This window comes from Pseudophryne corroboree, chromosome 6 (genome assembly GCF_028390025.1).
Source record: "Pseudophryne corroboree isolate aPseCor3 chromosome 6, aPseCor3.hap2, whole genome shotgun sequence".
Taxonomy (NCBI): Eukaryota; Metazoa; Chordata; class Amphibia; order Anura; family Myobatrachidae; genus Pseudophryne; species Pseudophryne corroboree.
In genome coordinates, this window is record NC_086449.1 from 828366312 (window position 1) to 828389234 (window position 22923).

Below are 22923 nucleotides of genomic sequence, written 5' to 3' on the forward strand. Positions count from 1 at the left end.
AGAGAAGAGAGATATTGGTGAGTATGAGACTTCGGCATGAAATATCATTAATCGCTCAGTGAAAGAAGTTTGTGCTCTTTGCACAATATACTCTGCAGTCTTCTGTTTTACAGGGCCAGAATTATATCAGAGGCGACAGGTATACAGGGACGTGTATTGTGTATAAGCCCTCATTCCGAGTGGTTCGCTCGCTAGCTGCTTTTAGCAGCAGTGCACACGCTAGGCCGCCGCCCTCTGGGAGTGTATCTTCGCTTAGCAGAAGTGCGAACGAAAGATTAGCAGAACTGCTACTAAATAATTCTTTGCAGTTTCTGAGTAGCTCCAGACCTACTCACAGATTGCGATCAGCTCAGTCCGTTTAGTTCCTGGTTTGACGTCACAAACACGCCCTGCGTTCGGCCAGCCACTCCCCCGTTTCTCTAGACACTCCCGCGTTTTTCCCTGACACGCCTGCGTTTTTTTGCAAACGCCGAGAAAACGCTCAGTTACCTCCCAGTAACGCCCCTTTCCTGTCAATCACACACCGATCAGCAGTGCGACTGAAAAGCGCCGCACAGACAACAGCAAATCTGCTAAGTTTTGTGTTAAATAACTAAGCGCATGCGCCCTGCGCACCTTGCGCAATTTGCAACAAATCGCAGCATAGCGAAAATCGGCAACGAGCGAACAACTCAGAATGACCCCCATAGTACGGAAGGAAGAGAACCTGTCCCAGGGGAGAATACACAGCAGCAGGCAGAGAAAAGGGGGACTGTCAGATAATACTAAAAACAACTGAAACCCTGAACTGATAAACACTTAGGGGGGTATTCAATTAGGTCCTTTTTTTTGCTAGGTGAAAAAAATGGACTTACTATTTTTAGGGCGAATGGGGATTCACCCTATTCAATGGCAGGGACGTTTTTTTTTCGCCTAGGTGAATCCACATGTTTTCTCACCTGCGCCGGTGAAAATGCGGGCCGTTTTTGACGATTTTGGGGCATTTTTTGCCAAATACATTTTCACTTAAAAAAATATATGGAAAGGCATTGGCGAAAATGTCTTAAAAACGGGTGAAAACGGGCCTTAATTGAATAGGCAGGAGGGCGAATTCAAGAGTTTACCGGAGCTAATTGAATACCCCCCTATATCTACACCCCAAATAGTCTAAAATCAAGAAAAACAAATATCTACATCTAAGGAAAAAGTAAAACTAGGAGTAAAACTGCGATGTACATGGGCCCCTGGTTCCAGGGTGTCCCCACACCGTACACCCTGCACCCATTTCTTTAATACTTACATCTCCGGAGTCCCAGGTCATCGGCGGCTGCGCCGCAAGATAACCGGGAAAATGGAGCTGCCACCATTTTCCATTCATCATGTGCCTGTGTAGTAGAGAAATGGCCACCGCGCAATTTCCTCGGAAACTTACTTGAGCGCAGTACTCTAGCACAGCGCCAAAGTCTAGTAGCACTCACACACTAATACACTGCCGGCTAGAGATATGAGGGGGGGGGGCTCTGTGTACTGACCACACTGGTTCAGGTGTCAGACAGAAGATAGACATTAAAAATGTCTGCCGTCATTAGGTCGACAGTCAAAAGCTCGACAAAAATGTTTTTTTTTTTTTAAATATTGTGGTTTGCTCGCCACAAGGTGATAGTTTGTGACATAGTAAAAGCAGATGAAGTTGTAAAAACATGAAAAAAAAACCTAAGAAACGTGTCAACCTTTTTTTGTCGTCCATATGGTGTTGACCTATTGACTGTCGATGTCGTAACTGTCAACCCCCTCCCATCGGTTCAGCTGAGCCCTTTCTCAGCTGGGACGTAGCTCTCTAGTGCCCCCCCAGCAGTAATAATCCCCTGACTATAATTACCCCCGCATCTCCTATACAGGCATCTGGGAGCACAGGAAGAAAACATTTGTGCAGTCACTTTCTCCTCACCGCTTCCACTAAGCTGCTGGCACTGCCGTGGTGCTGCCGCGTCGGGTCCGGCGTGTGGCAGGGAACTGTGAGGGAGGCTGGACGGTCTCGCCCGAGGCTGCAGTCGCTGCAGTGCACAGAGGGGAAGCTGCTGTTTAAGTTGTCTTTGGACCTGGGGTCCCCATGTAGTCTCAGTGCAGGTACAGTTTGGTGCGCCCAACCTCTGGAGCAGGGCGTGGCAGGCGGCGTGGAGCAGAGGCGTGAGAAGGCCGTGGGCGAGTGACTCCTCCGCAGTAGTGGACTGAGGCCGGCCACCGCTAAAGCCTGGAGATAGATGGAGGGGGGACAAGTTACCATGCTGAGTGGTCAAGGCTGACGGGGTCAATGCTGCACACTAGTGACAGGCAGAGAAGGAAAGTGTGTAGTCCCACCTCTGCATGGGCTCAGCTTCAGAGGTAAAAGGGGATGGGGGGGATTCTGATAGGAATATATGGATTATAAGGGGTATCTGGAAGGGTATGATGGCATATAAGGGGCATATGGAGAGATCTGATGGCATATAATAAGATTTTACTTACCGATAAATCTATTTCTCGTAGTCCGTAGTGGATGCTGGGGACTCCGTCAGGACCATGGGGATTAGCGGCTCCGCAGGAGACAGGGCACAAAAATAAAGCTTTAGGATCAGGTGGTGTGCACTGGCTCCTCCCCCTATGACCCTCCTCCAAGCCTCAGTTAGGATACTGTGCCCGGACGAGCGTACACAATAAGGAAGGATTTTGAATCCCGGGTAAGACTCATACCAGCCACACCAATCACACCGTACAACTTGTGATCTGAACCCAGTTAACAGTATGACAACGTAGGAGCCTCTGAACAGACGGCTCACAACAATAACAACCCGATTTCTTTGTAACAATAACTATGTACAAGTATTGCAGACAATCCGCACTTGGGATGGGCGCCCAGCATCCACTACGGACTACGAGAAATAGATTTATCGGTAAGTAAAATCTTATTTTCTCTAACGTCCTAGTGGATGCTGGGGACTCCGTCAGGACCATGGGGATTATACCAAAGCTCCCAAACGGGCGGGAGAGTGCGGATGACTCTGCAGCACCGAATGAGAGAACTCCAGGTCCTCTTTAGCCAGGGTATCAAATTTGTAGAATTTTACAAACGTGTTCTCCCCCGACCACGTAGCTGCTCGGCAGAGTTGTAATGCCGAGACCCCTCGGGCAGCCGCCCAGGATGAGCCCACCTTCCTTGTGGAATGGGCCTTGACAGATTTAGGCTGTGGCAGGCCTGCCACAGAATGTGCAAGTTGAAATGTGCTACAAATCCAACGAGCAATCGTCTGCTTAGAAGCAAGAGCACCCAGTTTGTTGGGTGCATACAGGATAACAGCAAGTCAGTTTTCCTGACTCCAGCCGTCCTGGAAACCTATATTTTCAGGGCCCTGACAACATCTAGCAACTTGGAGTCCTTCAAGTCCCTAGTAGCCGCAGGTACCACAATAAGCTGGTTCAGGTGAAACGCTGACACCACCTTAGGAAGAAACTGGGGACGAGTCCGCAGCTCTGCCCTGTCCGAATGGACAATCAGATATGGCTTTTGTGAGACAAAGCCGCCAATTCAGACACTCGCCTGGCCGAGGCCAGGGCCAACAGCATGGTCACTTTTCATGTGAGATATTTCAAATCCACAGATTTGAGCGGTTTAAAATGTGATTTGAGGAATCCCAGAACTACGTTGAGATCCCACAGTGCCACTGGAGGCACAAAAAGGGGGTTGTATATGCAATACTCCCCTGACAAACTTCTGGACTTCAGGAACTGAAGCCAATTCTTTCTGGAAGAAAATTGACAGGGCCGAAATTTGAACCTTAATGGACCCCAATTTGAGGCCCATAGACACTCCTGTTTGCAGGAAATGCAGGAATCGACCGAGTTGAAATTTCTTCGTGGGGCTTTCCTGGCCTCACACCACGCAACATATTTTCGCCACATGTGGTGATAATGTTTTGCGGTCACCTCCTTCCTGGCTTTGACCAGGGTAGGAATGACCTCTTCCGGAATGCCTTTTTCCCTTAGGATCTGGCGTTCCACCGCCATGCCGTCAAACGCAGCCGCGGTAAGTCTTGGAACAGACCTGGTACTTGCTGAAGCAAGTCCCTTCTTAGCGGCAGAGGCCATGAGTCCTCTGTGAGCATTTCTTGAAGTTCCGGGTGCCACGTCCTTCTTGGCCAATCCGGAGCCACGAGTATAGTTCTTACTCCTCTACGTCTTATAATTCTCAGTACCTTGGGTATGAGAAGCAGAGGAGGGAACACATACACCGACTGGTACACCCACGGTGTTACCAGAACGTCCACAGCTATTGCTTGAGGGTCTCTTGACCTGGCGCAATACCTGTCCAGTTTTTTGTTCAGGCGGGACGCCATCATGTCCACCTTTGGTCTTTCCCAATGGTTCACAATCATGTGGAATACTTCCCGATGAAGTCCCCACTCTCCCGGGTGGAGGTCGTGCCTGCTGAGGAAGTCTGCTTCCCAGTTGTCCACTCCCGGAATGAACACTGCTGACAGTGCTATCACATGATTTTTCGCCCAGCGAAGAATCCTTGCAGTTTCTGCCATTGCCCTCCTGCTTCTTGTGCCGCCCTGTCTGTTTACGTGGGCGACTGCCGTGATGTTGTCCCACTGGATCAATACCGGCTGACCTTGAAGCAGAGGTCTTGCTAAGCTTAGAACATTGTAAATTGCCCTTAGCTCCAGTATATTTATGTGGAGAGAAGTCACCAGACTTGATCACACTCCTTGGAAATTTTTTTTTTTTTTCCCTGTGTGACTGCTCCCCAGCCTCTCATGCTGGCATCCGTGGTCACCAGGACCCAGTCCTGAATGCCGAATCTGCGGCCCTTTAGTAGATGAGCACTCTGCAGCCACCGCAGAAGAAACACCCTTGTCCTTGGAGACAGGGTTATCCGCTGATGCATCTGAAGATGCGATCCGGACCATTTTTCCAGCAGATCCCACTGAAAAGTTCTTGCGTGAAATCTGCCGAATGGAATCGCTTCGTAAGAAGCCACCATTTTTCCCAGGACCCTTGTGCAATGATGCACTGACACTTTTCCTGGTTTTAGGAGGTTCCTGACTAGCTCGGATAACTCCCTGGCTTTTTTCTCCGGGAGAAACACCTTTTTCTGGACTGTGTCCAGAATCATCCCTAGGAACAGCAGACGTGTCGTCGGAAACAGCTGCGGTTTTGGAATATTTAGAATCCACCCGTGCTGTCGTAGAACTACTTGAGATAGTGCTACTCCGACCTCCAACTGTTCTCTGGACCTTGCCCCTATCAGGAGATCGTCCATTTTCTTTGAAGAAGAATCATCATTTCGGCCATTACCTTGGTAAGGACCCGGGGTGCCGTGGACAATCCAACCGGCAGCGTCTGAAACTGATAGTGACAGTTCTGTACCACGAACCTGAGGTACCCTTGGTGAGAAGGGCAAATTGGGACATGGAGGTAAGCATCCCTGATGTCCCGGGACACCATATAGTCCCCTTCTTCCTGGTTCGCTATCACTGCTCTGAGTGACTCCATCTTGATTTGAACCTTTGTATGTAAGTGTTCAAATATTTCAGATTTAGAATAGGTCTCACCGAGCCGTCTGGCTTCAGTACCACAATATAGTGTGGAATAATACCCCTTTCCTTGTTGTAGGAGGGGTACTTTGATTATCACCTGCTGGGAATACAGCTTGTGAATTGTTTCCACTACTGCCTCCCTGTCGGAGGGAGACGTTGGTAAAGCAGACTTCAGGAACCTGCGAGGGGGAGACGTCTCGAATTTCCAATCTGTACCCCTGGGATACTACTTGTAGGATCCAGGGGTCCACTTGCGAGTGAGCCCACTGCGTGCTGAAACTCTTGAGACGACCCCCCCACCGCACCTGAGTCCGCTTGTACGGCCCCAGCGTCATGCTGAGGACTTGGCAGAAGCGGTGGAGGGCTTCTGTTCCTGGGAATGGGCTGCCTGCTGCAGTCTTCTTCCCTTTCCTCTATCCCTGGGCAGATATGACTGGCCTTTTGCCCGCTTGCCCTTATGGGGACGAAAGGACTAAGGCTGAAAAGACGTTGTCTTTTTCTCCTTTATACGGCAATACTTCCATGTGCCGTTTGGAATCTGCATCACCTGACCACTGTCGTGTCCATAAACAACTTCTGGCAGATATGGACATCGCACTTACTCTTGATGCCAGAGTGCAAATATCCCTCTGTGCATCTCGCATATATAGAAATGCATCCTTTAAATGCTCTATAGTCAATAAAATACTGTCCCTGTCAAGGGTATCAATATTTTCAGTCAGGGAATCCGACCAAGCCACCCCAGCGCTGCACATCCAGGCTGAGGCGATCGCTGGTCGCAGTATAACACCAGTATGTGTGTATATACTTTTTAGGATATTTTCCAGCCTCCTATCAGCTGGCTCCTTGAGGGCGGCCCTATCTGGAGACGGTACCGCCACTTGTTTTGATAAGCGTGTGAGCGCCTTATCCACCCTAAGGGGTGTTTCCCAACGCGCCCTAACTTCTGGCGGGAAAGGGTATACCGCCAATAATTTTCTATCGGGGGAAACCCACGCATCATCACACACTTCATTTAATTTATCTGATTCAGGAAAAACTACAGGTAGTTTTTTCACACTCCACATAATACCCTTTTTTGTGGTACTTGTAGTATCAGAAATATGTAACACCTCCTTCATTGCCCTTAACAAGTAACGTGTGGCCCTAAAGGAAAATACGTTTGTTTCTTCACCGTCGACACTGGAGTCAGTGTCCGTGTCTGTGTCGACCGACTGAGGTAAAAGGACGTTTTTAACGCCCCTGATGGTGTTTGAGACGCCTGGACAGGTACTAATTGGTTTGCCGGCCGTCTCATGTCGTCAACCGACCTTGCAGCGTGTTGACATTATCACGTAATTCCTTAAATAAGCCATCCATTCCGGTGTCGACTCCCTAGAGAGTGACATCACCATTACAGGCAATTGCTCCGCCTCCTCACCAACATCGTCCTCATACATGTCGACACACACGTACCGACACACAGCACACACACAGGGAATGCTCTAATAGAGGACAGGACCCCACTAGCCCTTTGGAGAGACAGAGGGAGAGTTTGCCAGCACACACCAAAACGCTATAATTATACAGGGACAACCTTTATATAAGTGTTTTTCCCTTATAGCATCTTAATATATATAATCATATCGCCAAATAAGTGCCCCCCCTCTCTGTTTTAACCCTGTTTCTGTAGTGCAGTGCAGGGGAGAGCCTGGGAGACTTCCCACCAGCATTTCTGTGAGGGAAAATGGCGCTGTGTGCTGAGGAGAATAGGCCCCGCCCCCTTTTCGGCGGGCTTCTTCTCCCGTTTTTCTGAGACCTGGCAGGGGTTAAATACATCCATATAGCCCCAGGGGCTATATGTGATGTATTTTTTAGCCAGAACAAGGTATTCTCATTGCTGTTCAGGGCGCCCCCTGCAGCGCCCTGCACCCTCCGTGACCGCTGGTGTGAAGTGTGTGACAACAATGGCGCACAGCTGCAGTGCTGTGCGCTACCTCATGAAGACTGAAAAGTCTTCTGCCGCCGGTTTCTGGACCTCTTCACTTTTCGGCATCTGCAAGGGGGTCGGCGGCGCGGCTCCGGGACCGGACTCCATGGCTGGGCCTGTGTTCGATCCCTCTGGAGCTAATGGTGTCCAGTAGCCTAAGAAGCCAATCCATCCTGCACGCAGGTGAGTTCACTTCTTCTCCCCTAAGTCCCTCGTTGCAGTGAGCCTGTTGCCAGCAGGACTCACTGTAAAATAAAAAACCTAAAAACTTTTTCTAAGCAGCTCTTTAGGAGAGCCACCTAGATTGCACCCTGCTCGGACGGGCACAAAAACCTAACTGGGGCTTGGAGGAGGGTCATAGGGGGAGGAGCCAGTGCACACCACCTGATCCTAAAGCTTTATTTTTGTGCCCTGTCTCCTGCGGAGCCGCTAATCCCCATGGTCCTGACGGAGTCCCCAGCATCCACTAGGACGTTAGAGAAAAGGGGCATATACTGTAAATGGGTCTGATGTCATATCAGTGGCATATGGAGGGTTCTGGGGGCATATAGAGGGGTCTGATGGCATAAGGGGAATGTGGAGAAGTGTAATGGCATATAAGGGATATATGTTGAAGTCTGGTTGCATATAAGGGTCTTTTATAGAGGTCTGGTGGCATTTAGAGGGGCTGATGGCATAAGGGGCATGTGGAGAAGTGTGATGGCATATAAGGGATATATGGATGAGTTTAATGGCACATAAGGGGCATATGGAGAAGTCTAATGCATATCAGCATTGGAGGGGTCTGGTGGCATATAAGGGGCACATGGAGGGGTTTGATGGCAGAAAAGGAGAAGTGTGATTACATTACTGGTATATGGAGGAATCTAATGGCACATAAGGGGCATGTGGAGGGGTCTGGTGGTATATAAGGGGCATATGGGGGGTTCTGGTGGCATATAAGGGGCATATGGAAAGTTTTTGTGGCATATAAGGGGCATATGGAAGGGTATGATGGAATATGTTATGTACGTCGATATCAGCAGAGATGGGCATCTTCCAAACTACGGGAATCATGGACCCTCCACAATTCTACTAGCTGGAAGTGACTGGGTCATAGAGTTTTCCAATAAAGGGAGGTTGCAAATAGGAAGAGAACATTGGTGAAGCTGATGTGATCCCAGGGGTAGGTACCTGATGGTGCACCAGATGTATTTGCGGCAGCACTGCTTTGGGTGATGTGTCTCCGCCTTGGTTTCGGTACCTCCTCAGACACTCCAAATGGAATGACGCCCTCCTGCCTGCAAAATAATGAGAAGAGTGTCCAGAGGCTCTGATGTGACACCGGCGCCCCCTATAGTCATACAATGGCAGCCTAATAAAATGGCATCCAGGTTACCTAATGAGGCCGAGCGCAGGAAGCTTTTCTTGGGAGACGGACAAAGCCCTCTCTCCACCTCTCCCTCGGATGGGGTCAGCTGCCGGTTCTCCTCATCTTGGTCTGAAAACCTGTGGAAAACGGGCAGTGTGTGAGATGTATCTAGTTATTGCTGCAAGTCACTGACCATGGTGGTCACAGGCCCAAGTTCCAGGTGGTTACTGGGGGCCACTAGCTGCATAACGGACCGCCAGAAACACCGATCCAAGCTTTTCACTATGAGTGGCCAGAAGAGGCTGGTTGTTGGTAGCTCACAACCAATCAGAAGTGGAACTGAATGATCCGTCTCGTTGGTAAAGGTCTGCTGACCAACCAGAGCGAAAAGCAAAGGATCAGTGGATCCCATTATGACATCTTGGAGAAAAAAGAAGCAGGTGACACTGTGTGATCTATACGAATCCATTTATGCTGTAGAGTACCTGACCGCGCCAATGTTGGGTGTGTGTGTGTGTGTGTGTGTGTGTGTGTGTGTGTGTGTGGGGATTGGATGAATACCGAGAAATATGTTCCTCCATGCCGGCTTTAATGCCGGATGGGGTACGTCTCGTTTGAGTACGCAATGTCTGAATGTACCCTTATAATGTGGTATCTGCATAATACACACGATGAAGAAATCAGGCCCCATCCTCAGCAGCAGGTGGGTCTCAGAGTACGGTCATGAATGAATGTAGATGTGGAACTGGGTAATGATATGCAGGAGAGGTCTGGTTCCATATTGTGTCCGCTGGGGAGGGTTAGGAACTCAAAGTGTCCCTGCAGAGGGAGCAGACATTACGTCCTCCATTATGTACTCTGTACCCCCAATCCAGAATGAGTGCTTGTACGCAGGGCTGGACTGGCCCACAGGGGTACAGGGCAAACCCCCAGTGGTCCCCACTCCCTGAGGAATCAGGTTCCAGTCTGCGAATGATAAATTATACATATGTTACAGTATACAGCACATGACTATGGTGTATTTTCCATAGTACATTGTGGTTATTACTCTGGTATATTGTCATGCATGGACTAGTAGTATTTACTCTATATATATCTATCTAGGGGCCTTAAAACTGTTGCAGGGCATGCTGAGATGTGTAGTTCAGCAACAGCTGGAGTGCCAAGGTTCCCCATCACTGCTACAGATTGGTTACTCACACGTCAGAGCAGAGGAGGCTGGGCTCGCTGCTGTACTCCACTTCCTCGCTGGCATCGTATGTCTCGTCCTGCGATGCCTCCTCCCGGCAGATGATAGGCAGGCGGCTGTCCCTGGACACTGAGCTGAGGAGAGGAAAGGAGAGAAGCCTCAGTGGCCAAGACCTCAGATCTATGGGGCTCATTTATCAGCGAGTGATAAAACTCGTTGCATATGATAACTGGTGCTCCAGCTAATCAGCTCCCAACTGTCACGTGTTCAGCTTCTACCTGTCATGTATTCAGCTTCTCCCTGTCATGTGTTCAGCTCCTGTCATGTGTTCAGCTTCTAAAAGTCATGTGTTCAGCTCCCAACTGTCGTGTGTTCAGCTTCTGTCAGGTGTTCAGCTCCCAACTGTCACGTGTTCAGCTTCTAACTGTCATGTGTTCAGGTCCTAACTGTCACGTGTTCAGCTTCTAACTGTCATGTGTTCAGCTTCTAACTGTCATGTGTTCAGCTTCCTAACTGTCATGTGTTCAGCTTCTGTCATGTGTTCAGCTCCTAACTGTCATGCATTCAGACTCTGTCATGTGTTCAGCTTCTAACTGTCATGTGTTCAGCTTCTGTCATGTGTTCAGCTTCTGTCATGTGTTCAGCTCCTAACTGTCATGCATTCAGCTTCTAATTGTCATGTGTTCAGCTCCTGTCATGCATTCAGCTTCTAACTGTCATGTGTTCAGCTCCTAACTGACATGTGTTCAGCTCCTAAATGTCATGTGCTCAGCTTCTGTCATGCGTTCAGCTCCTGTCATGTGTTCAGCTCTTGTCATGTATTCAGCTCCTGTCAGGTGTTCAGCTCCTAACTGTCATGCGTTCAGCTCCTGTCATGTGTTCAGCGCCTAACTGTCATGTGTTCTGCTCCTAACTGTCATGTGTTCAGCTTCTGTCATGTGTTCAGCTCCTGTCATGCATTCAGCTTCTAACTGTCATGTGTTCAGCTCCTAACTGACATGTGTTCAGCTTCTGTCATGTGTTCAGCTCCTAACTGTCATGCGTTCAGCTTCATACTGTCATGTGTTCAGCTCCTAACTGACATGTTTTCAGCTTCTAAAAGTCAGGTGTTCAGCTCCCAACTGTCGTGTGTTCAGCGTCTGTCAGGTGTTCAGCTCCTAACTGTCATGTGTTCAGCTTCTAACTGTCGTGTTTAGGTCCTGTCATGTGTTCAGCTTCTAACTGTCATGTGTTCAGCTTCTAACTGTCATGTGTTCATCTCCTAACTGAAATGTGTTCAGCATCTAACTGTCATGTGTTCAGCTCCTGACATGCATTCAGCTTCTAACTGTCATGTGTTCAGCTCCTAACTGACATGTGTTCAGCTTCTAACTGTCACGTGTTCAGCTCCTGTCATGTGTTCAGCTCCTAACTGTCATGTGTTCAGCTTCTGTCATGCGTTCAGCTCCTGTCATGCGTTCAGCTTCTGTCATGTGTTCAGCTCATAACTGTCATGTTTTCAGCTTCTGTCATGTGTTCAGCTCCCAACTGTCATGTGTTCAGCTTCTGTCATGTGTTCAGTTCCTAACTGACATGTGTTCAGCTTCTGTCATGTGTTCAGCTCCTAACTGACATGTGTTCAGCTTCTAACTGTCATGTGTTCAGCTCCTGTCATGTGTTCAGCTCCTAACTGACATGAATTCAGCTTCTAACTGTCATGTGTTCAGCTCCTAACTGTCATACGTTCAGCTTCTGTCATGCGTTCAGCTCCTAACTGTCATGTGTTCAGCTCCTAACTGTCATGTGTTCAGCTCCTGTCATGTGTTCAGCTCCTAACTGTCATGTGTTCAGCTCCTAACTGTCATGTGTTCAGCTCCATACTGTCATGTGTTCAGCTCCATACTGTCATGTGTTCAGCTCCTAACTGTCATGTATTCAGCTCCTAACTGTCATGTATTCAGCTCCTGTCATGCGTTCAGCTCCTAACTGTCAGGTGTTCAGCTCCTAACTGTCATGTGTTCAGCTCCTAACTGTCATGTGTTCAGCTCCTGTCATATATTCAGCTCCTGTCATGTGTTCAGCTCCTAACTGTCATGTGTTCAGCTCCTAACTGTCATGAATTCCGCTCCTGTCAGGTGTTCAGCTCCTAACTGTCAGGTGTTCAGCTCCTAACTGTCAGGTGTTCAGCTCCTAACTGTCATGTATTCAGCTCCTAACTGTCATGCGTTCAGCTCCTAACTGTCATGCGTTCAGCTCCTTTCATGTGTTCAGCGCCTAACTGTCATGTGTTCAGCTTCTAACTGTCATGTGTTCAGCTTCTGTCATGTATTCAGCTTCTGTCATGTGTTCAGCTCATAACTGTCATGTTTTCAGCTTCTGTCATGTGTTCAGTTCCTAACTGAAATGTGTTCAGCTTCTGTCATGTGTTCAGCTTCTAACTGTCATGTGTTCAGCTTCTGTCATGTGTTCAGCTTCTAACTGTCATGTGTTCAGCTTCTGTCATGTGTTCAGCTCCTAACTGACATGTGTTCAGCTTCATACTGTCATGTGTTCAGCTTCTGTCATGTGTTCAGCGCCTAACTGACATGAATTAAGCTTCTAACTGTCATGTGTTCAGCTCCTAACTGACATGTGTTTAGCTTCTAACTGTCACGTGTTCAGCTTCAGTCATGTGTTCAGCTCCTGTCATGCGTTCAGCTTCTGTCATGCGTTCAGCTCCTAACTGTCATGTGTTCAGCTCCTAACTGTCATGTATTCAGCTCCTAACGGTCATGTGTTCAGCTACTGTCAGGTGTTCAGCTCCTAACTGTCATGCGTTCAGCTCCTAACTGTCATGCGTTCAGCTTCTGTCATGTGTTCAGCTCATAACTGTCATGTTTTCAGCTTCTGTCATGTGTTCAGCTCCCAACTGTCATGTGTTCAGCTTCTGTCATGTGTTCAGTTCCTAACTGACATGTGTTCAGCTTCTGTGTTCAGCTCCTAACTGACATGTGTTCAGCTTCTAACTGTCATGTGTTCAGCTCCTGTCATGTGTTCAGCTCCTAACTGACATGAATTCAGCTTCTAACTGTCATGTGTTCAGCTTTTGTCATGTGTTGTGTTCAGCTCATAACTGTCATGTGTTCAGCTTCTGTCATGTGTTCAGTTCCTAACTGACATGTGTTCAGCTTCTGTCATGTGTTCAGCTCCTAACTGTCATGTGTTCAGCTCCATACTGTCATGTGTTCAGCTCCTAACTGTCATGTATTCAGCTCCTGTCATGCGTTCAGCTCCTAACTGTCAGGTGTTCAGCTCCTAACTGTCATGTGTTCAGCTCCTAACTGTCATGTGTTCAGCTCCTGTCATATATTCAGCCCCTGTCATGTGTTCAGCTCCTAACTGTCATGTGTTCAGCTCCTAACTGTCATGTATTCAGCTCCTGTCAGGTGTTCAGCTCCTAACTGTCAGGTGTTCAGCTCCTAACTGTCAGGTGTTCAGCTCCTAACTGTCATGTATTCAGCTCCTAACTGTCATGTATTCAGCTCCTAACTGTCATGCGTTCAGCTCCTAACTGTCATGCGTTCAGCTCCTTTCATGTGTTCAGCGCCTAACTGTCATGTGTTCAGCTTCTAACTGTCATGTGTTCAGCTTCTGTCATGTATTCAGCTTCTGTCATGTGTTCAGCTCCTAACTGTCATGTTTTCAGCTTCTGTCATGTGTTCATCTCCCAACTGTCATGTGTTCAGCTTCTGTCATGTGTTCAGTTCCTAACTGAAATGTGTTCAGCTTCTGTCAAGTGTTCAGCTCCTAACTGACATGTGTTCAGCTTCATACTGTCATGTGTTCAGCTTCTGTCATGTGTTCAGCGCCTAACTGACATGAATTAAGCTTCTAACTGTCATGTGTTCAGCTCCTAACTGACGTGTTTAGCTTCTAACTGTCACGTGTTCAGCTTCAGTCATGTGTTCAGCTCCTGTCATGCGTTCAGCTTCTGTCATGCGTTCAGCTCCTAACTGTCATGTGTTCAGCTCCTAACTGTCATGTATTCAGCTCCTAACTGTCATGTGTTCAGCTACTGTCAGGTGTTCAGCTCCTAACTGTCATGCGTTCAGCTCCTAACTGTCATGTGTTCAGTTCCTGTCATGTGTTCAGCGCCTAACTGTCATGTGTTCAGCGCCTAACTGTCATGTGTTCAGCGCCTAACTGTCATGTGTTCAGCTCCTAACTGTCATGTGTTCAGCTCCTAACTGTCATGTGTTCAGCTTCTGTCATGTGTTCAGCTTCTGTCATGTGTTCAACACCTAACTGTCATGTTTTCAGCTTCTGTCATGTGTTCAGTTCCTAACTGACGTGTTCAGCTTCTGTCATGTGTTCAGCTCCTAACTGACATGTGTTCAGCTTCTAACTGTCATATGTTCAGCTTCTGTCATGTGTTCAGCTCCTAACTGACATGTGTTCAGCTTCTAACTGTCATGTGTTCAGCTTCTGTCATGTGTTCAGCGCCTAACTGACATGAATTCAGCTTCTAACTGTCATGTGTTCAGCTCCTGACATGTGTTCAGCTTCTAACTGTCACGTGTTCAGCTTCTGTCATGTGTTCAGCTCCTGTCATGCGTTCAGCTTCTGTCATGTGTTCAGCTCCTAACTGTCATGTGTTCAGTTTCTGTCATGTGTTCAGCTCCTAAGTGACATGCGTTTGAAAAATGACAGTTGGGAGTGGATTGGTTGGAGCACCATTTATCATATGGAACTTGTTTTATCAGTCAAGAGTTTTATCACTTGTTGATAAATGGGCCCTTATGTTACTTATTCGTCCCACCCCTGATGTAAGAACGTTCTGTTGGGGTGTGGAACCTACCGTCCCCAGGCCTGGCAATGACATGTCCTGAGCCAGCAGTAAAAGAAACAGAAAGACAGAGTCACATTCGGGAAGGGCGGAGGGGGGTTGGAGATGAGACCTCTCCCGATATAACACATCGTGGATAGCAACGCGGGAAGGACAACACGTCACCAGGGGAGGATAATTAAATGTAGCCATGTCTTACCTCTTGGAGCTGAGTTTCCAGGATCCGTGAGTGCGCACTGGGCGGCTCTGTCCTTCTACGGTGCTGACGGTGCTCTGGTAAGCGAGCAGCGCGGGAAGACGTACCAGGCCTGTGTTGTTGGCGTTGTTTATGTTGGCATTGGACCCAGAGGAAGAGTAGCTGCTGGGAGTAAACGTGGAGTCCACCAGTTTCTCATGGGAAGGGGAATCTAGGTCACCTGGCCCACCGGAGGTCTTGTTGATGTGAAGAGGCCGCTGAGTGGTGAACGTTTGGGGGAACGCACTTCGCACCTCGCTCTGGTAGTAGCTGACGTGGTTTCCGAACAAGCCGCCTGCCCTCTGGAGAAACAGCGGGAGAGACAGAGAGCGTCAGTGAGCAATGTGCCACAGAGATATATACCAGCCACCTTGTCACTGCGCCTCACCCTGCGGGACTGTACACAGAGACGCGAGACATATGCGGAGACAGAGCGTAACAACGAGACATAACAGCGGGAGAGACAGTAACTAGACAGAGACAAAGGAATAATACAGGATAGAGAAATATTACAGTATCGTGGAAACAACACGTGACGGAAGGAATATAACGCAGACAGTGATGTGGCCAATACAAGGACAATCTCTGTCATTCAAGGCAGGCGGACACCTATGTATCGGACTGGAGCTCCACTCTCTTTCCTTACTAGGAAGTCAGAACGTGTCAGGTTCCATGACTGCGCTAGCTCTGTGTGTACAGCAATGTGACGGGAACGTACCCCGGGGTGACAGTCTTACAGAGATATGTCAGAGGGTGGGAGATACAGCATTAACCAATGAGGGACTTTATATAGGAGAATGTATACAATGTGACATAATTAGTGAGTGATTTGTGATATAACAATGATAAGAATAGAAGATGAGATATAGCGCTACAGGGTGAGATATAGCGCTACAGGATGAGGTATAGCGCTACAGGATGAGGTATAGCGCTACAGGATGAGATATACAGCTACAGGATGAGATATACAGCTACAGGACGAGATATAGCGCTACAGGATGAGATATAGAGCTACAGGATGAGATATAGAGCTACAGGATGAGATATAGAGCTACAGGATGAGATATAGCGCGAGCTACAGGATGAGATATAGCGCTACAGGATGAGATATAGCGCTACAGGATGAGATATGGAGCTACAGGATGAGATATAGAGCTACAGGATGAGATCTAGTGCAACAGGGTGAGATATAGAGCTACAGGATGAGATATAGCGCTACAGGATGAGATATGGAGCTACAGGATGAGATATAGCACTACAGGATGAGATATAGAGCTACAGGATGAGATATAGAGCTACAGGATGAGATATAGCGCTACAGGATGAGATATAGAGCTACAGGATGAGATATAGCACTACAGGATGAGATATAGAGCTACAGGATGAGATATAGAGCTACAGGATGAGATCTAGTGCAACAGGGTGAGCTATAGTGCTACAGTGTGAGCTATAGTGCTACAGGATGAGCTATAGAGCTACAGGATAAGCTATAGCGCTACAGGGTGAGATATAGTGCTACAGGATGAGATATAGCGTTACAGGATGTGATATAGAGCTCCAGGATGAGATATAGCGCTACATGATGACATATAGCGCTACAGGATGACATACAGCGCTACAGTATGAGATATAGCGCTACAGGATGAGGTATAGCGCTACAGGATGAGATATAGCGCTACAGGATGAGGTATAGCGCTACAAGATGAAATATAGCGCTACAGGGTGAGATATAGCGCTACAGGATGAGATATAGCGCTACAGGATGAGGTATAGCGCTACAAGATGAGATATAGCGCTACAGGGTGAGATATAGCGCTACAAGATGAGATATAGCGCTACAGGATGAGATATAGAGCTACAAGATGAGATATAGCGCTACAGGATGAGATATAGAGCTACAGGATGAGATATAGCGCTACAGAATGACATAAAGCTCTACAGGATGAGATATATAATGTTACAGAATGAGCTATAGCTCTACAGGATGAGATATATAATGTTACAGGATGAGCTACAGCTCTACAGGATGAGATATATAATGTTACAGGATGAGCTATAGCTCTACAGGATGAGATATATAATGTTACAGGATGAGATATGTTACAGGATGAGCTATAGCTCTACAGGATGAGATATATAATGTTACAGGACGAGATGTACAATGTTACATGATGATATCAAAATTCTTGCCAAATGAGATATACAGTACGATGTTATATGATGATACAGTATATAAAGTGTTAAGAGATGAGTTATACGGGATGAGTTATATACAGGGTGATGAATAAAGTGTTGTAGGATGAGGTATACAGATGGACAGGATGAAATATACAGTGTTACATGATGAAGTATACTGTACAATCCTACAATATTATAGGATGAAATACACAATGTTACAGAATGAGGCATAAAATGTTATAGGATGATATATAAAGTATTACAGGATGAGGTATACAATGTTACAAAATGAGGCATACAATGTTAGAGAATGAGGTAAACAGTGTTGTAGGATGAAATACACAATGTTACAGGATGAGATATACAATGTTATAGCATGAGGTACACAATGTTATAGGATGAAATATATAATGTTACAGAATGAGATATACAATGTTAAAGGTTGAGATATACAATGTTATAGGATGAGGTACACAATGTTACAGGAGGAGATATACAATGTTACAGGATGAAATATATAATGTTATAGGATGAGATATACAATGTTATAGGATGAAATATATAATGTTACAGGATGAGATATACAATGAAACAAAATGAGGCATACAATGTTATAGGATGAGATATAATAGGATTTTGGTTACCTACCGGTAAATCCTTTTCTCATAGTCCGTAGTGGATTCTGAGGTCCACATTAGTACCATGGGGTATAGACGGGTCCAGCAGGAGCCATTGGCACTTTAAGAGTTTGAAAGTGTGGGCTGGCTCCTCCCTCTATGCCCCTCCTACCAGACTCAGTCTAGAAACTGTGCCCGAGGAGACGGATTTAATACTTCGTGAGAAGGATTTAACACAGATAGTGGTGAGATTCATATCAGCTCACACATACAAGGCACGTCAAGCTAACCTAGCTTGAAAACTCAGCAACCGCTGAAACATTACTTACCAAGTAACAATGCAGTACTCAACTAAAACGAAGTTGTACAGAACCAAATAACGATAGCAAGAAAACAAAGCGCTGGGCGGGCGCCCAGCATCCTCTACGGACTAAGAGAAAAGGATTTACCGGTAGGTACCAAAATCCTATTTTCTCTTACGTCCTAGAGGATGCTGGGGTCCACATTAGTACCATGGGGATGTACCAAAGCTCCCAGAACGGGAGGGGGAGCGCGGAGGCTCCTGCAGAACTGATTGACTGAACTTCAGATCATCAGCGGCCAAAGTATCGAACTTGTAAAACTTTGCAAACGTGTTCGACCCAGACTAAGTTGTAGCTCGGCAAAGTTGTAAAGCCGAGACACCTCGGGCAGCCGTCCAGGAAGAACCCACCTTACGAGTAGAGTGGGCCTTGACAGTCGTAGGACACGGCAATCCTGCCATAGAATATGCATGATGGATAGTGAACCTGATCCAGCGAGAGATCGTCTGCTTAGAAGCAGGACACTCCATTTTCTTGGGATCCTATCAGGACAAACAGAGAGTCCGATTTTCTGTGACGAGCAGTCCTCTTCACATAGATTTTCAGAGCCCTTACAACATCCAAGGACTTTGATGAAATCGAGGAGTCAGTAGCCACTGGCACCACAATAGGTTGGTTGATATGAAATGCCGACACAACCTTCGGAAGAAACTGCTGACGTGTCCGGAGCTCAGCTCTATCTTCGATGAAGATCAAGTATGGGCTTTTATAGGACAAAGCCCCCAACTCCGACACACGTCTAGCAGAAGCTAAGGCCAACAACGTGACAGCCTTCCATGTAAGAAATTTGATCTCAACCTCCTGTAGAGGCTCGAACCAGTCCGATTGGAGGAACTGCAACACCACGTTAAGATCCCAAGGCTCGCCGTAGGCGGTACAAAGGGAGGTTGGATGTGCAGAACTCCCTTCAAAAAGGTCTGAACCTCAGGGAGGGCAGCCAATTGTTTCTGGAAGAAAATGGATAGGGCCAAAATCTGGACCTTCACAGATCCCAACCTCAGGCCCATATCCACAACGGCTTGTAGGAAGAGGAGAAACCGTCCCAGTTGAAACTCCACCGCAGGAAATTTCTTGGACTCACACCAAGTTACATGTTTTTTCCAAATTCGATGGTAATGTTTAGACGTTACTCCTTTCCTAGCCTGTAGGGTAGGAATAACCTTGTTCGGAATGCCCTTTCGAGCTAGTATCAGGCGTTCAACCTCCATGCCGTCAAATGTAGCAGCGGTAAGTCTTGATAGGCGAATGGCCCCTGCTGCAGCAGGTCCTCCCGAAGAGGAAGAGCCCTCGGCTCTTCTTGCAGTAGATCCAGAAGATCCGCGTACCAAACCCTTCATGGCCAGTCTAGAGCAATGAGGATTGCTTGAACCATTGTTCTCTTTATGAGCTTAAGAATCCTTGGAATGAGTGGAAGTGGAGGAAACACGTACACTGACTGGAACACCCACGGAGTCACTAGGGCGTCCATTGCCACTGCTTGCGGGTCCCTCGACCTGGAACAATACCGGAGAAGCTTCTTGTTGAGACGAGAGGCCATCATGTCGATCTAGGGTACGCCCCAAAGATCTGTTACCTCCTTGAACACCTCCAGATGGAGACCAAACTCCCCTGGATGGAGATCGTGTCTGCTGAGGAAGTCCGCTTCCCAGTTGTCTACTCCCGGAATGAAGATTGCTGACAGCGCCAACGCGTGTTTTTCTGCCCAGAGGATAATTCTTGTTACCTCTGACATTGCAGCTCTGCTCTTCGTTCCGCCCTGTCGGTTTATGTAAGCCACTGTTGTCACATTGTCCGACTGCACTTGACCGGACAGATTTCTCAGAAGATGGGCCGCTTGAAGAAGACCATTGTAGACGGCTCTTAGTTCCAGAATGTTTATCGGCAGGACGGCTTCCAGACTTGACCGCCTTCCTTGGAAGGTTTCCCCTTGAGTGACTGCGCCCCAGCCCCGGAGACTTGCATCCGTGGTTAGAAGGATCCAGTCCTAAATCCCGAACCTGCGACCCTCCAGAAGGTGAGGCAGTTGCAGCTACCAGAGGAGTGAAATCCTGGCCTTTGGTGACAGACGTATTCTCTGGTGCATGTGTAGATGGGATCCCGACCACTTGTCCAGGAGATCCAGTTGGAAGGACTGAGCGTGAAACCTCCCGTACTGCAGGGCCTCGTAAGAGGCCACCATCTCTCCCAGAAGGTGAATGCACTGATGAACCGACACCAGGGTTGGCTTCATGACATCCCGGACCATTGTTTGTATCACCAACGCTTTTTCCTCTGGAAGAAACACCCTCTGCACTTCCGTGTCGAGGATCATTCCCAGAAAGGACAACCTCCTGGTTGGTTCCAAATGTGATTTTGGAAGATTCAGGATCCAGCCATGTTCCCTGAGAAGCTGGGTCGTGAGAGTTATGGACTGTAACAGCTTCTCCTTGGACGATGCTTTTATCAGCAGATCATCCAGATAAGGAATTATGTTCACCCCCTGTCTGCGGAGGAGAATCTCGGTGCTGTGGAAAGGCCGAATGGCAGGGCCTGGAACTGAAAATGACAGTCCAACAGTGCGAATCGAAGATAAGCTTGATGCGGCAGCCAAATCGGAATGTGGAGGTACGCATCCTTGATATCCAGGGATACCAGGAATTCCCCCTCCTCCAGACCTGATATCACTGCCCTTAGAGACTCCATTTTGAACTTGAACTCCCTCAGAAAGGGGTTTAGTGATTTTAAGTTCAGAATGGGCCTGACCGAACCATCCGGTCTCGGTACTACGAAAAGGTTTGAATAGTAACCTTTGTTTTGCATATGAGATGGTACTGGCACAATGACCTGTGCTTCCACCAACTTCTGGACGGCTTCTTGCAGGACTGTCCTATCCGCCAGCAGAGCTGGGAAGCCGGATTTGAAAAATCGGTGAGGAGGGAGATTTTGAAATTCCAGCCTGTACCCCTAAGACACAATATCTTGCACCCAGGGGTCCAGGCCGGATGACACCCAGACGTGACTGAAATGCCTTAGTCTCGCTCCCACCGGCCCCACCTCTGGGGCATGCAGTCCACCGTCATGCGGAGGACTTTGGTGTACCTGAAGCAGGTTTCTGTTCCTGGGAACCTGCAGCCGCAGGTTACTTGGACTTGGGCCGACCTCCCCGAAAAAAGGTGTTGGACGGCTTTTCCTTTCTGGGCTTGGTAGACCGAAAGGGCTGTGATGTAGCTGAAGAAAAGGGTTTCTTCGGAGCAGTTGTAGCTGACGGAAGAAAAGGTGGCTTACCATTGTAGCTGTGGAGATCCACGCATTTAACGCTTCCCCAAAGAGAGCCTGACCTGTGTAGGGTAGGGTCTCCACACTTCTCCTGGACACCGCGTTGGCAGACCCCTGGCGCAACCACATGCCTCGACAAGCTGATACAGACATGGAAGAAATTCCCGCAGCCATGGAACCCAGGTCTTTCATGGATTCTACCAGAAATCCTGCCGAATCCTGAATGTTACGTAAAAACAATTCAACATCACATTTCTCCATAGTATCCAAGTCTTCAAGTAACGTGCCTGACCACTTTACTATAGCTTTGTCAATCCAAGTACTGGCAATAGTGGGACGTAGTATTGCCCCTGAAGCCGTGTATATGGATTTGAGCGTATTATCAATTTTACGATCAGCCGGCTCTTTCAAGGCGGTAGATCTTGGAACAGGTAAAACCACCTTTTTTGAGAGTCTGGATACTGACGTGTCAACAATATGCGGGTTTTCCCATTTTTTCCTATCCTCTACCGGGAAAGGAAATGCCACCAGAACCCTTTTAGGTATCTAGAATTTTTTATCCGGGTTTTCCCAAGCCTTTTCAAATATAGCATTTCATTCCTTTGACGCAGGGAAGGTTAGCGAGGCTTTCTTATTCTCAGTGAAGTAAGCCTCCTCACCAGCTCTGGTGTTGTATCAGCAATATCCAACACATCTCTAATAGCCTCTATCATCAACTGCACCCCTTTAGCAAGGGATGCTGCCCCCCGCAACACATCCCCGTCACCATCTGCAGTGTCAGAATCGGTATCCGTTTCATCCTGCATGATCTGCGCAAGAGCACGTTTATGTGAATATACAGAGGGGAGCCCTGACTTACCAGAACTGTTACACAGTTATTTGATGGGTGTGGTATGGCCCACAAACCACCAAAAGAAAAGAAAATTCCTTTGGTTCTTTTACGTACCAGAACTGTTGCCAGCACCCTCCCTGTAAAATAATAAACTAAAAAAAAAAAAACCTTTACTAAAGAAGCTCAGGAGAGCTCCCCTAGCTGTGACCGTCTCCATCGGGCACATTTTCTAAACTGAGTCTGGTAGGAGGGGCATAGAGGGAGGAGCCAGCCCCCACTCTCAAACTCTTAAAGTGCCAATGGCTCATGGTGGACCCATCTATACCCCATGGTACTAATGTGGACCCCAGCATCCTCTAGGGCGTAACAGAAATAATGTTACAGGATGAGAAATATAATGTTATAAGATGAGATATATAATGTTACAGTATGAGATATACAATGTTACAAAATGAGGTATACAGTATTGTAGGATGAAGTACACAATGTTACAGGGTGAGATATACAGTGTTATAGGATGAGATATATAATGTTACAGGATGAGCTATACAATGTTATAGGATGAAATATATAATG

General features: G+C 47.5%; 1 protein-coding gene across 8 annotated transcripts in view; it reads right to left on the minus strand.

Moving 5' to 3' along the window:
* CACNA1C (calcium voltage-gated channel subunit alpha1 C) overlaps window positions 1–22923 on the minus strand; it is a 510817-nt gene that overhangs the window by 542 nt on the left and 487352 nt on the right. For 4 of the 8 annotated variants that reach the window (XM_063929333.1, XM_063929332.1, XM_063929334.1 and 1 more), the window contains exons 42-47: window positions 15068–15405; window positions 14881–14907; window positions 10076–10198; window positions 8903–9012; window positions 8698–8804; window positions 1928–2230 (exon numbers count right to left, since the gene is read on the minus strand). In XM_063929333.1, the coding sequence (XP_063785403.1) occupies window positions 1928–2230; window positions 8698–8804; window positions 8903–9012; window positions 10076–10198; window positions 14881–14907; window positions 15068–15405 (1008 nt within the window). The remainder of the gene's footprint in view (window positions 1–1927; window positions 2231–8697; window positions 8805–8902; window positions 9013–10075; window positions 10199–14880; window positions 14908–15067; window positions 15406–22923) is intronic. The other 4 variants (XM_063929336.1, XM_063929337.1, XM_063929335.1 and 1 more) reach the window with 1 other exon arrangement.